General features: G+C 43.4%; 1 protein-coding gene across 2 annotated transcripts in view; it reads left to right on the top strand.

Annotated features, from left to right (window-relative positions):
• Positions 1-4406: 4406 nt before the first annotated feature.
• The window catches only part of LOC119745520 (ubiquitin-conjugating enzyme E2 Z-like), a 47455-nt gene continuing 36261 nt past the window's right edge, over positions 4407-15600 (top strand). Inside the window, exons 1-3 of one of the 2 annotated variants that reach the window (XM_038221908.1) lie at positions 4407-4482; positions 4953-5076; positions 11059-11128. In XM_038221908.1, the coding sequence (XP_038077836.1) occupies positions 4991-5076; positions 11059-11128 (156 nt within the window). In that variant the 5' untranslated portion in view covers positions 4407-4482; positions 4953-4990. Of the gene's footprint in view, positions 4483-4862; positions 5077-11058; positions 11129-15600 lie in introns of those variants that run through there. The other variant, XM_038221907.1, reaches the window with a different exon arrangement.

Below are 15600 nucleotides of genomic sequence, written 5' to 3'. Positions count from 1 at the left end.
CCTACACAGGTCACATCGATGTACTACTGCCACCTGGTCGTTGACTCCCCAACCTTGCTTTGGCCCCGTTGTCTTCCGTGGTGTCTGTCCACGCACTGTTGTCTTCTCCGGCAGCCTTGTCTTCTGTGGTGCGCCCCGCACGGGCGGATTCCCTGTCTTCTTCGGCGGCCTCATCTTCTGTGGTGCACCCTGCACCGGCGGATTCCCAGCCTTTGATGCTCCCTGCATAACGGGTATCCTGTCTTCTGTGGTACTCCCTGTACCTTCGGCCTCGTCTTCTTTGATGCGTCCTGCATCGCCGGATCCGCAGTCTGTTGGCTTACCGTTATTGTCCCTGTCACCTGCACCTGCGGTCTGAAAGTCAATGTCGTTGCTTGCTCCAGCGGGGCTGCTTTCGCCGGGGGATAGTGCCGCTCCGACTCGGTTGCCGTCACCTGAACATGAAGGTCAGTGTCTTGTGGTCGATTGTCCGTGGTCTGAGTTGCTGTCCCGGCAGTACGGCGGTCGATGAGTTCAGCGTGCTCCGGCTGATCGGCATGCACCAGCGGAGCCGTCCACAACGGTGGATCAGTACAGTGCATCGATGGAGATGTCCGCAACGATGGAGCTATCGATGTGCAGCTAAAGTTCTCCGCAGCAGTTGGATCAGGACTGGAAAAGTCGGTGCATCCACGAAGCTCGATCCGATGGACAGCCGCCATGCTCGCCAGTATCACGGGACGGGGCTCCACGTCAACAGCAGGGCTATCATCGCTCGCAGCGGCCTCCCTACTCGTGGTCTCCCCATTCACGCGACAACCCAGCCTAGCATCAACTTCTGCCCCGGACCGCTGAACAGGCTTGCTCGTCATTCATCTTCATCCTGATACGCACTGGTAGAATCATCGGAGCTGTACATCGCTTCCAATTCGGCGATCATTTTATTGATCCTCTGCAACACACCTACCGCTGAACCAGTTGCCTGTGGATTACGTCTGTCGAGGAATGGGCTGATCCACAAATCTGCCGCTCCAAGGAGTCTCCCACCTTCCGAACGTCAATGATGACATCGTTGATGGCGTCCACGATTCTGTCATTTCCAGTCATTATAGTCCAAAATCCCGTCAATATCCCACCAGCTTCCACCATTTGTAGCGGGATCCTAGTACTGGGCTCTTGTCCGACAAGTCCAGCAAAACGCAAGAAAAGGGGACACACGGGATTTCTAACTCTGAAAGAAGATCTCATTTATTTCGCCAAGCGGACTCTGCGGGCAACTTGCCGCACCGCTACCAGAACTGCAACTGATCAATTCCCAGTGCAGCATAGACGTCTATATACATGCACACAGTCTGAACAAATGTATACAATTGTAGCAACTATACCCAACCCTGGAATCAAGCCAAGCCCTACCCGCGAAAGTGAACAAAAGAACCCAACCTATTTGTAGAGCCTATTTCCGGTGTCACGGTCTCACTTCTCCGGCGTGCTAGCTTCTCCGAAAGGGAAATTTCGCTTCAACACGCATGTACAAAATTGCGCACTCCGAGTGTACATTTTCGTCAACTTTATTAATGTGTGCTGAGTCATTCAGGGTTGTACTGGCGCACGTAAGATTTTAGGATATTTACAGTACCAGTCGAGTACAGAATTTCCGTGGCGCGCACAACTCCCAATAACCCAAAAGACTTGAAAGGAACATTTATTTTAAGCCGTGGTTGCAAAAAAAAAAGACAAAATGGACCACGAACGAAAAGGAACTCGACGAAGGAGTTCGTTCTTAATTATTCCTCCATGAACACACATACATGCATGACGCTATGATCAGAATGCTTGCAAGACCGTGGAATGACTTGATCCACAGGAAGTGTTATATAACACATTCTTGAGTGTCCCTCAATGTGTTGTTATTAATGGGCCTGGTAGACTTCAGAATACATCCCGAGGAAAAGTACGCACAGCGGACACATGAGCATGTATCGTGCTCTTGTAACGTGCACTGTAACGTGCTCAATTATCAGCCGAATCCACCCGGAGAAGCTAGCACGCCGGAAAAGTGAGACCGTGACACCGGAGCGCGCGCCAGCCAGAACCAAAACTAGCAGGTACTTCAGGGGCGCGCCGCCGGAGCCCCTCCGCCGGAGCACTAGTGGTGCTAGAAAGCAATGACAACAAAAGTGTGCATAGACTGTCCGTTACAATATAAATACATAAAACTTACATCAATCACAAACAACATGTCCTTATTTCAATTAAAATTGGTGTAAAATCTCATCTTATCTAAAAACAAAGAAGATACGCCCTATGCTGTTCATAATTATCAGACGTTATGTACAAGAGACTTGCTCCGTGTGTACATGTACGTTTTTAGCATGTTGTTCGGATTTGACGCAAGAGGGCCAGGTTATACACGGCGTACGGTACGCAGTGGCATGGGCGACTGCGCTGCATGATATGCAATGCAAAATAATAATGTCGAGCGCAATTTGAGTCCCCCGCGCAAGTTTAAACTTGCGCGCATTAATTTCCTTGCTACAAATTGCGCACGCAAGTTTAAACTCGCGCACTACATAGATTTCCCCGCCACGCATACAAAGCCGCTAAACTATTTTTTTTCCCCGGGTATACTCATGCAGATATGTAACATTATTTTTAAAGCAGATTTTTTTCTCTGATTTAATAGCATCACTGAGCTTCGGGAGACAATGCCTTAATGCCTTTTTTAGAAACATTTTATTAATATGCTAATGATGTTGACTGTATGGAAATTGGAGAGATATAAAGGAGTGGTAATGCGAACAATTTATGCACTTTGCATCATGATGTGTATTATTGTTTATGGCTCATTAGGATTTTTGTTTAATAAACAACATATTTATTCATTAAGTCGAATTAATTAATTAAATTAAAAAAAATTCATTAATTAAATCATTTGCAAATTTATTTACTTTTTAAAATAATTACCATTTAATATTCATAGCGTTTTTAAGTTATAAACATTAATATGAATGATTGAGCCTGCAATAAAATAATTGTTATAAATTTAATTAAATAATTAAATTAGTAATGCGTTCATTAATTTTGTTTTCAAATTACATGTATGCATTTTTGAAGTGTACACAGCGCTCGAAATGTTATGCAAGTATTTTTAAAAACAATATGAATTATTGTACCGTCCAATTTATTAATTGCTAAATTAATGAGTATTTTTTTAAGAATAAGTACCTTTTTAATTGTAAAATACATGTAATGTAATTTAAAGCATTTTAAAAATAATGTAAATGATTACTATAACGTCAAAACTTGAACAATTGAAGGGATCATAATCATTCTTTTTACGTTAACAGCGGGTTACACCTAGGAAATTATGATTTATTTACATTCAAGAATATAAATAAAATGCTAATTAGGTTTACAAAGCAAAAAACTTGAAGCTGGTCTCCATTATTGAACAACTTCAGTGCACTTTCCAAGCAACTTCGCCGCTAGTGTGCTTAAGTTGATTGCTTGCCCGGTCCCCTCCCCGGCCCCGCCCCCACGTACCCTTAAACAACTTCTCTGATAAGCACTGCTAAATCTCAATGTTTCTTTTCATAGACGCTAATTGAATTCCCCTTTTTATTTATTTCTTTGTTCATTCATTTATTCCATTATTTCTCCATGTACTCGTGTTTTGAAAAAAAAATTCTTCATCAATGAAAATCCCGCCCGCAAAAAAAGATTGCGATTGCCTTTGCGCAAGTTTAAGCACGCAAATTAAAATGGCGCAGTGTAATTTGCGTGCTTCGGGAGTCCCTCGCGCAAGTTTAAACTTGCGCGCGCAAGTTTAAACTTGCGGTTGGGACTCAAATTGCGCTCGACAATAATACTGCATTATGTATCCATGCTGCAGCAACCTCGTCCCCAGGGTGTCGAGCAGTACGCGCCCACCACTACCTGCTCTCTCACCCTGGTATTGGATCATTTGCATGTGCAAGATTTTTGCACACGTATGCAAATGAGGAACAGTCTGGTGCCTGGAAATGCGTTACACATTAGCGTTTGTTTTTGTATGCGGTGTCTGGGGTAAAAACAGAGACAATTCGTAGCAGCGCGAGCACGGCGTGCTGAGTTACGAAAATACGATTTTTGAAATCAAACTGTTACGATCTTATCGAGACAACATGCAGTATCATATTTCATATTAATATGAGCAAATTGGAAAGGAAATTAGTATTTTCGAGAAGGCGTGGACGAATGATCGCGAAAACACGTACTGCACGTTGTGAATATATAGCACCAAGTACACGATAAAAATCCATTACTAGCAAATTGCGGTATCCAATCAGAGCACAAGTACAGAGTTTCCTATCCAGGGTTGACTATTGGAAACGCGGTTGGAAATAAAGTAAGCACTGGGGACGAGGTTGATGCTGCAGTGCTTTCCTACCTCCATGGTGCTATGCTGCATAATACTTTAGCATCATCTCTAGTTTGCCATGTGTGTTCGATGACGCTAGAAAAGTTGCTCACCTTTTCTCTTCCCTTGTGCTTGTAAACAGTGTGCCAATGTGTGCACGTCCTGTGGTCAGTGTGACCATGATACTTGTGATAGTCTATAACTATAGTCATCATAAATGTGATCGACCATAACCACATACTAGTGTGACCATAAAGCTCACTCTGTGCACGACAGTGATAATAATGATCGAGTGCATACTTTAACCATGGAGTTTTCAATAGTCCTACTTTTATTGGGGCCTACTGTCTAACGTATAAGGTTGCAACTTGCATGGCACGCCTGCAATTCGAAATCCATCAAAACTTGATGCAAATCTCACACTGGTCGAGAAACCAAAGGAACCAACCAAATTTTGTGCGAACCGACTAGTACTACTACTAGGCTACTAGTACTAGTAGTACTTTGTACTAGTTGTAGAATATTTAGGAAAACCCAGTACGAGCACTAGCACTACTCGTTCTCATGATGGCAGAGTCTGCCAGTGGAAGTGCTGTACCTGTACATAACATCATGGAGATGACTATTTGGGATCCAACTACAAGCAAGGATTGGGATCAACAGAAAGCTACTCATCAGTGTATATTAAGAATCAAACGGTAGGCCTAAATTGAGGGTCATACATGTCATAGGGTGTAGGGTAGAAGGGAATCCCGGTACACACCGTTATTTCCTTTTTCTGTTTTGGATTTCCTCCAAACAAAAACAGTAAACGAACCATTGACCATTTTGTCAGGAGTAATTGCAGAATACCCCGCCACTCGGAAATACACCCCTAAAATCTCTGGCTACTTGGTTGGAATCACTGGAAAAGAATTACTGAAAAAATCCTAAGTCCAAACCAAACTACCCTGTTGCCGGCTACGCGGCTGCGAAGTGGGAGTCCTCTTTACTATGCTTGAGAAACGGAGCAACACAAAAGGAATGGGAGTACGCCGATACGGAATGGGAGTGCAGTGGAGCATGACGTGTGTAGGCCTAGTATGTACAGGTAGCGCTGAGGTTTATTGAGGGCAATCAACCGTGACTCCGTAGCCGGCTATGAGGTGCATTAAATAGATCGATTGGCGGGGTATTCTCCAATTGTGCCTTTTGTCATTTAATAGTTTTGTGAAACGGTCAAACGGTATGAAGATAAATATGGTCATTCCAATTCCGGGACATACCATTATTCCGTTTTACTGTTTTGGCTTTCCTCAAAAACATAAACAGTAAACGAACCATTGACCGTTTTGTTGTTCTACAGTTTTGTAAAACGGTCAAACGGTATTAAGTCACTACAAAACAATTACCTTTTTGTTGCTCTTGGTCACTCCAAGAATCACACCACACATTACTTAAACCACGGTAACACTTCTTAGTGCATGGCATGGTCCCCTCCAGCTCCACCCCCTTACCCACCACCACAAAATGCACGGACTGTTAAATTATGACTACACTGAAATTAAAAAAAAAAGTCGGCAAGATTACCATATATGCGAAGTTCACTAATTTTCCTCTGTAGGCTATTGACTAACAAGCCCCCAGATAGCAATTTCATGTCACCAAAGTCAATTTGAGCAGTGAGAAAATACAAGCATTTTCTTAGAAAACACTTAGGATTTTTCAGTCCACTCTCATAGGGTTTGTACACAGAGTGTTGAGTGAACTTCGTATATATATGGAAATCTTTCCTTTTCATTGATCGTTGTTCTTTAATAACTTTAATTCCAAAATAAAATGCCACATGTTTTTTCTATTAAATGGATTTGGTAGTTGGGATAATGTGGGAAATTTGTAAAGCAATAAGAAGGCCATATCTATGGGAGCTGGGTAAATGAAAATGACGAATTTTTTACCAAAATGACCTTGACTTTTGCCTGAATCACATGACCTTGACCTCCAGCTATTTTGGAAACCTTGAAAATCAATTCAGCACCCCAAAAATCCATAATTTTGACACAAAGATCATCAAAATCGGCTCATTGGTCACTGATTATGTATGACATTTAGCGTTTTAATTATTCGCATGGCAGCCATCTTGGAAATGTGCAAATTAGGGCATCATGGGACATGTTTTTTTCGCTGGCAACATCAAAATTCTTTAATCCCATGTCCTAGGGATTCTAAAAATCATCTTGGAATTTTGTGGGGGTGTTTTTTTTTTGGGGGGGGGGGTGCATGGGAACCCATTTTTCCTGCCGTACTATTGAGTCGATTCTGATGAAGTACATGTAGGGGTGTTTGAATGTTAGCATCTTACACTTATAAGGTGGAATCAGTTGATTTAAATAATAATGTCCCTCAATCAAGTTAATTTGCCAAAAATAAGATTAAAAAAAAAAAGTGATTTAAATCGGTGATTTAAAAAAAAATCATTTTTATTTAAATCAGTGATTAAAATCAATGTGATTTAAATCAGTCAACCTGGTTGCAGACATCAATAGCCAATGTCAAAAAATGGCTGCCTAGACTGTCTGCTTCCGAGCTGATGTGTGCATCCAAATTATGCTCTAAAAACAATTTTTTTTCTGAAATGGCTTCACATTGCTGGAGCTTCCTTGGGTGGAATCACAAGGAGAGGTAAACATTGATGTGTTTAGTGGCAGATGACTGACGTCCGAGTGTGGAATTCTTTCCTTTGGATTAGAATTCCGGCTAAATTTATGCCCTCCTTTTGAAAATTCAAAAGATGCATGCCCACTTTTAAATAGTCAGAAACAGTTTTGGATACTGCAATTTGGTTTTGAAGTCGAGCGAAGTCAAACCAGATTGTCCAGAAAAGACCGAAGTTTCACTTCTTTTAACTGTTAATGATACAAATGACTTCTCTCTTGTCTTTATTTTGTTATAAAGTACCTTTTTGTTCCAATATTTGTGACTTGAATTGACTCGAGCTAAGTATTTGACTCAACTCAACTAAACACTGCGACTCAACTCCACCTTCTTGACCTAATGACTTGACTTAATTTGACTTGAGTCACTTCTTTAAAATGACTCGACTCGAGTCACAACAATCAGTGACTTGTTACAACTCTGATGATAACATCATGACATCACCTCAATTTTTACGTGTAATACATTATGCAGATATATTTAAATATTAAATGGATGTTCTGAGGTGTCCCGCGAATGGACAGTATTCACAGGTTGCTCTAACATTTTGCAACGAATGACCAGAGATTTCTCGACTGTTCAGCTGCTGGGGTCAGACAACACAGACACGCAGAAAAACCATCCACTATGCCACTGACTGATTTGCTGACCTAGAGATACGAACATGATATCGCACCTAAGTTCAGTAAAGTCTCGCAGGTACTGTGTCATCAGCAACAAGTGCACAAAACAGCTGGAACTCTATATTGACTGTAATCTGTACTTCTACATCTGCGCTGGCACATTTTCTTGATGCACACGGATTGTTCGCCTGTAACTCCTCATTGCTCATCCTGCACGTCACCAAACCACGTGACATGATACTCGTCGCGATTCCGAACCAACAGATCGGTGAAGATCTACATTTTCATTGATTACATCGTCATTGAGTAAATCATATTTCATCAGCAACATGTGCACAAGACAGCTGGAACTCTATACCGACGGTAATCTGTACATCTAATACAATCAGCATGGTTCCCAACACAAACACGGCCAGCTGCTCTTGGAAAGAGGTCTTGCTTGATGAGGGGTCGGGCTGGTTGGGGAGTAGAGAACATTCCTGTTTCTTGCCAGGTTGGACACTGGGCGTCAAGGCCTCGTAGTAGGAGTCGATCTGCAACTTGGCCTCAGTCCATGGATCGTCAGTGCTGTCGTCGGTGATGACGGGATAGACATCCTCCGTAGCTATTGCAGCGAAGCGGTTGGCTGTTGGCACCGCTCCTCAACCGCATCTATGAGAAGGTGGATGAATTTCTCAAGGCAAAGCGGCTTCTGTCGAGGTCGTGGAACAGCAGATGTAGTGTTGGCTACCGCTGGCTGTCTGCCAAGTCACAACAATTTATAAAGTGGAGTGCAAAGGTTCTCAGGCTTGATATGAGTCGTGCCTTCGATACTATCAGAAGAGACCGGTTGATGCAAGTTCTTCAGACGTTTCTTGACGAGTTGGAATTACGCATCATTCAACTTCTTTTAGCAAAAACATCACTAGTGCCCCGCCTGCAGAAGGGAACTGCGAACCCTTTGACACCACTATCGGCACACCTCAGGGAGACAGCCTGTCTCTAGTACTGTTTGTGGTATACCTAGAAGCAGCTCTTCATGACCTGCGTGAGAAACTGCAGATGCAAAGCAATAGAGATGGTGGTCTTCCTCTTGATGTAGCATAATATGCTGATGACAGAGACTTTTTGTGAGCTACATTTGTACATGTACTCGTGAGAATTTCTCGACACAGTGGAGCAGACCACACCAGGAAGTCTGCTTCAATGCTTTCTAACCACCAACCCCATGAAGACTGAGCACACTACAATGAAGCGTCAGGTAGACCGTGAAGGAGAGGAGTGGTGTATGACAAAGAAGCACGGCTCACTGTTGGGATATGGTTAAGATGTCGCTCACTGTGTAAGCAGCTAGCCAATGTAGCATTCCACACGATGAAAACACTATGGCTACTGCGTCATCATGTGAGTGAGGAACTCTGTCTGCGCCTCTACAACACGTTCGTGCTTCCAGTACTTCTCTACAACACGGGTACCTGGGGCCTCACTCAAAAACAAAAAGACCAACTGGACTCATTCCACCGAAGCCAATTGCAACAGATCATTGGCATGCGGTGGCCACATCGTATCTCCAAAAATGACTCTATCGTTGCTGCAATTGTGGTCCACTCAGCATCAGGACCCTTGAAGCACGCTGTCGACTCTTCGGCCATGTCCTGCGGCTACCGAGAAATGTACCTGCTTCTGCTCAGAAATTCATCGACGAGTACTTCGGCACAACAGAAGCAGGCATGGAAGGTTGGCCAGGACGCCCTTGGACCACACTAGCAATCGTTCTCGACAACGACCTGAAGATGGTGGGCAAGCGCCTACACAACACCGCAAACCTGGAGCAGCTACCGGTACAACTGTTGACAAAAGGAGGAGTGGATGGCACTGACGAGGAAAATTGTCGAGACTGCAGAAGTGAAACTGACAGAAATATTAATGACAGCAACGTGGAAACAGCTTCACACTCACAAAATGACATCATGTGACCCATGATGACATCACCACGACTCACTGTTCTGGACATAACCCTGCTAGTGTATGGACTTACTATACTTACATGTATGCTACCTTTGAATGACGACAAAAGATGCATGTCAAGGTGCTTCAAGAAAAGACGTGTGCAAAGTCCATGGGATTTTGCATGGAACAAGAAGAAGACCAGATCTATGTCCGTTCGAGGAACGTATAGCATTTAAATCTCATCCTCGTGCACAAAGATGATGGAACTCGCTCTATAAAATTTGTCATGCCTTGTTTATATGATCTTAAATTTTGATATAATTCCATTGGTAAACAACAGAGTTATTTAGGATCTAAAGTAGGACATGTTCCTTTGACACTTAGTAACATCTAAAAGACTTTGATAATGTTCTATTATAACAAAAATGTAGCTCCCACTACCTTGCCATACATCTGTATTGATTTCAGTCTACTATTTACTCTAGAAGAACCTCAACCTGGTCAGACAATTTGCTCTTCTATGTAGACTGCTTGATTGCTCTTGAAATGGATCAGCTCATTACTTTGATATATTATGCTCTGGACACATCATCCAGTGGCAACACCTTGGACCTTATTTTTCACCAACAAATGACATATATCCAGTATTCTATAGATGACCCCTCTTCCTTCCAGTGATCATAGCAGCATCCTGTTATCTTGGCGTTATTTTCATCTTAAAGTACCTCACACCATATTGGACTGAAAAACTGTTTTGTGATTTCCCCTGGGGACAAGAACAAATTTCCTTCCATTCAGCTTAAAGTAAAAAAAGCCCCATGGATACCAAGACAATTGTTTGTCTTAGTCGTAAAAGAAAACTTGTACAAGCTTGTTGTCAAAATGCACCAAAAGAAAAAAAAAATGAATTTAAAAAATATTTGGCTTACAATGTGTATACTTATGTACAGACATGTGTACATATGTACCATTTACAGGCCTTTCTACACTAGAGCACCCATCCCTGTGGTAAACTCAACCAGGGCCACCACGGGGCTGCCCCGGGATGGTTATCGATTTTTCACCCATGAGTTCATCCCTGCGTTCTTCCCGCAAACAGTGTTTATATCGCCTCAAAAGTTTTCAACCCGTGGCATCATGTATAAAGTACTGAGCTCTTTAGTGCCGAATTCAGATATGTTTTAAAACATCAAAAGGCTGACAAAACTTGCCTTATTAAATCCTTATGATTTTAATTTATGTGGACATGCATAAACAAGCACATTTTAGTCATGGCCCTACTGTGAAGAAAGTAGGAACCGTGGCTTAATTTCACCCGTGTGTCTCCCAGGGGCATTCCCGAGTTTTCCCTAGTGTGAAAATGCCTTTTAACTTAATCACAACCTGAAAGTGAAAGGTTTATGTGCGTTAGTTTCTTATTTCTTTGCACTGCAGAGACATCATGAACATCTATGCAGAGCCTCCCCCAGGTATGTGTGTTGTGCCGGAAGAGGACATCACAAAGGTCAGTCTAAGCCCAATAATTTATAAATGCTAATAAAATTCAAGAAAACGAATCAGAAGTTAAAAGAGCACTGTTGTCCAGTGTTTTAAATGACGGGACAAAATCAACAGATTTACTTATGTTTATGTACCGGTACAAACATACGGCTGTTTCGGTAATTTTTTATTGTATGTATTGTTTATGTCTTGTATTGACTGATAATGATATGACAGCATGTGCGGTAGAGTGCTCAGGACCAACACAGTTCTGTAGATATTGGCCTTCAAAATATGCACAATTTAATATGTTGTCACATGTTACATGATGGCATCATTGTAACGTCACTTGAATTTTCATACATAACACATCCTGGTCTAGGTACACATACCGGTACCAAGTTTTAACCCAATCAAACCTGTAGTTCTGTAGATACTGGCCTTCAAAATATGCACTTTTAAAGGGACACTAGGTCCTGGAACAGCCCAATTGGGCTACAAAACGCACTTTGAACGAAATGATTTTAATCGGAAATAACATTTAAAAGTAGGATATAAACATCGACACAACTATCCTTTCAAAACTGGGCATTTTTGTGTAATTCCTGTATTATGCGTGCGAGAACGAATTTCGGGGTCCACTTTTGCGACCCCATAAATTCGAGCTGTTTGAATGCTTAGTTGTGATTTCATTCGTGAAGTGTTCGTCTTTTGCAGACGTTGAAGAAACCACTATTTTTGCATTTGTGATTGGTCACCGCTGTTCCTGAAACACACAACATCGTACACTGAGAACGACATGAAAAACGTATTCGTGCTCCCGGGCCGTCGTGTCCGATGTAAACAAGCGGGTTTTTTTCCGTCTTTTCTCGGGAACGGTAAGACATTAGGTTGGTTTCCTTTCAACCAGATGTTTGAAATAGGCTAAGTAAACAATCCAAAACATGAAATTTTCGAGGATTTCAGGACCTTGTGCCCCTTTAATATGACGTCACATGTCATGTGATGACGTCATCGTGACGCCACTCAAATTTTTATCTATAACACATTCCGGTCTAGGTACATACCAACTTTCAACCAAAGGTACATACCAACTTTCAACCAAATTGGACATGTTGTTCTGTAGATATAGACCTTTATAATATGTACATTTAATGTGACGTCACATCTCATCATCATCATGGTGACGTCTGTGCGCGAGCAGCGCACAGGCGTTGCTTAGTGGCTGCATAATAACATATTAATTGTTCGTTTCTACTGTTGAGCTTGGTGTAGTTGAGTCAGGTCCGTACCAACCATCCTCAGGTCGTCCAGAAGTTGCTGTTGATAGGTTCGCATAAGTGCGCCACCTCTTCGGTATGGTTCTGTAGGTTGGTTGTTTTTGTCCAAGAGCAATGAGAGGGGTGTGTCACGCCTGGTTGCGTGGGCAATCAGTTGTAGGCGGTGTTTGCGAAGGGTTGTTGATGCCTGTGGGATTTTGGTTTGGCGATAAAGTTCAACATTGGTGATGCGTTTGGGGTATCTGATGTTGAGTGCGTAGCGTAGCAAAGCTCGATGTGATGCGTCGATGGTTTTTGCGAGCGTTTCTGTTAGCGTCCAGCTGGCCCCACTGTAGAACAGCACCGACTCAATGCAGGCAGTAAATAGTTTGACCTTCAGGTGATTGCTTGCTGTACAGGTCCATACTATATCGAGTTTTCGGCACGCCACCCATGCGAGATGTCGTCGGCGTTGGAAAGCTGATTGACTGTTGCTAACGTTGCATCCCAAGTAGCAGAACTCTGTGCACGGGGGCAGCGGATCACCTGATAGTGTATGGATTGGTGAAATTTGGTCAATGCCAATGTACATGACCACAGTTTTCTGCGGGTTTATACGCAGACCAACTTGTGCTGAAGCACGTTCAAAACGGTGAAATTGGCGCTGTGCAGCATCGACTGTATCACTCATCAGTACAACGTCATCGGCGTAGGCAAGACCAGGTAACTTAACTGCCAGGTTACGTGAAGACAGCCGTCGGCGAACCGTGTACCCATCAGCATCTTCACATAATGAAATGCGGAGAACATAGTCTAGCAGGATGATGAACAGGTATGGCGCCAAAGTGTCACCTTGCAACACACCAGATGTTGTTCTGAACCGATCTGTGTCACCTGATGATGTTCGCACGTATGCTTCAGTGTTAGTGTACAGAGACATGATGGCATCGATTATTTGCGTAGGTACTCCATAGAATTCGAGGATCTCAGGTAGGCATGCTCTGTCTACATAGTCAAATGCTTTGCTATAGTCGGCGAATATAGCAACAAGGCTCTTATTGCGTGCACTGCATGTATCAATACAGAGTTTGATGCACAAGATTTGCTCTGTAGTGTTGCGGTAGGGTCGAAAGCCGGCTTGCAGATTCCAAAGTAAAGATTCAATTCGGCCGCGTAAACGCTCAAGCATAACTCGATTGAACAACTTGGCGTTGACTGACATTAACGAAAGTCCACGTTGGTTGTTGAGCGATGTTGAGTTGCTCTTCTTCGGTACTGTAACAATGATGGAAGTCGTGAACGCTGGGGGTGGTGGGTTACCAGCCACGATGGAGTTCATGGTTGGAAGCGTTAAGCTGGCTATTGACAGCAGTCTAGCGACATCGGATGGTATGTTGTCAGGACCACTTGCTTTCCCGCACGGTATGGTTTTGCAAGCCTTGAGTAGTTCTCTGTCGTTTATTGGGCCGATATCTATGGTAGGTGCATGGTCAATTTGTTGTATGGTAATGGGTTCTAGAGTGACTGGTTGGTGAGGGGCATTGAGCAAGTCACGGAAGTGATCGTGGACTTTGGAAAGTCGATCTTCGATCGAGTCAGCTGCTATAAGTGCTGGTGGCCTGTTCTTCTTGCATGTCATATGCGCGATGCCTTTCCAAACAGCTTTGCCTCGTCCGGCTTCATGGTGCTTATTGATTTCGTCAGCCACCTCACTGATTATTTCTTCTCGTCGGCGCTTGTATGTTTCGTCAATGAACGCTTCCAGCTCAAGTTGAGCAGAGTTCGGATTTCGTCTTCGTGCTTCTGTCAAAGCCGAACGTGCCTGTTGTACCTGTAGGTCGTTGTCCCATAAACACGTTTGTGGTGGGTTGCGTTTGCACTTGGGCAGAGTTGTATCTGCTGCAGCATGTATTGCTTCAGCAACAGACCGGTAGTTGTCACGTCCGCCAAGTAAACGTGTGACCTCTTCCACGAACCGTCGACGTGTGGCGGTTACTTTGAGAGACAGCCAGTGTGGTGGTCTCGTTGCGGACTTGTGATGTTTTGTTGGTCGCCATACTCTGAGACTGAGTCGTGTGATCACCATTGCGTGGTCGGACCGCACGCACTGTAATCTCACCGTTTGTACCTTTTGAATGATCCGTGCCTTGCTTTGACTGATGAAAACGTAGTCCAGGCGAGCTTTTCGATTACGAGGTCCATAGAATGTCACGATTTTAGATTGTTTTTGTCTCATAACCCCATTGATAGCAATGAGTTCGTTGGATGCAACAAAATTAGCCACTTCGTTGGTATGAGGTGAGGTTGTTTGTCGAAAGCCATGGTAGTTTTTGATGGTAATACCGTCAGCAGGTAAGTCGGCGTTCATGTCGCCTGCAACCACAGTTATATCGCGTGTGGATCTGGAAGCGAGGTAAGAGTTCATAATGTCGATGCAGTCGACTGTTTCTTGCAGGTTGCCACATGATGTGGGCATGTATGCATTCAGAACGTTCAGTTTCATGTTGTGAAGTTGTATCGCTATTGTAGTGATTCGATCATGTAACTTTTCGAAGCCAAGTATGGCCGATTTGATATGGGGTGCCAGTAGAAATGATACACCCCCGTGCCCTCCAGTTCGAGCTGAGGCCATATAGACGGTCCAGCCCTTGCCAACGTCAATAACGGATGTTTCGTCAATTATAACTCGTCGATGCTCTTGGATGCATAAAATGTCAATGTTTTGTTCCTTGCAGAAATTTGTAAGTTCATATAAGCGACTGTCTTTGGTGAGGGTACGTACGTTATATGTAGCTACTGAAACAGATGCGGGGGCCGATGGTGTGGCCTCACGGCCCCGCCGGGCAAGGCGCGGGTCCGAATGAGCAGGAACTGCAGAAGGTGAAGAGTAATGGAATGGACGTCTTAAAACTGAGCGATGTCCCTGGTGTGTAGGTTTAACAGAACATATACCATAGTCCTGTAGTAAGTGATAGGTGGTTAATGGCAGTGGGGTTCCAGCACACTCAGCTTGAATTGACAATAGATCTTCTCTTGAGTAGGAGTAGATACTGGTAAGCATTGTTGTGAATGTACATGTACATGTACATGTACATGTAATTGTTGCTGTCAGGGTCCAAAGAATCTCAACAATAGAGACAATGGAAATGCAGACCATGGTTCATTCAGTCAGATGGAGAAAGCACTAGCCATGTGTAGTACATGTACTGCTGTATACTTGTTGATGTAGGTTTCAGAA

This window comes from Patiria miniata, unplaced genomic scaffold, assembly GCF_015706575.1.
Source record: "Patiria miniata isolate m_02_andy unplaced genomic scaffold, ASM1570657v1 HiC_scaffold_7, whole genome shotgun sequence".
In the NCBI taxonomy this organism is placed as follows: Eukaryota; Metazoa; Echinodermata; class Asteroidea; order Valvatida; family Asterinidae; genus Patiria; species Patiria miniata.
Note: the sequence above shows the minus strand (reverse complement) of the source record. Positions and strands in the feature narration are given on the sequence as shown.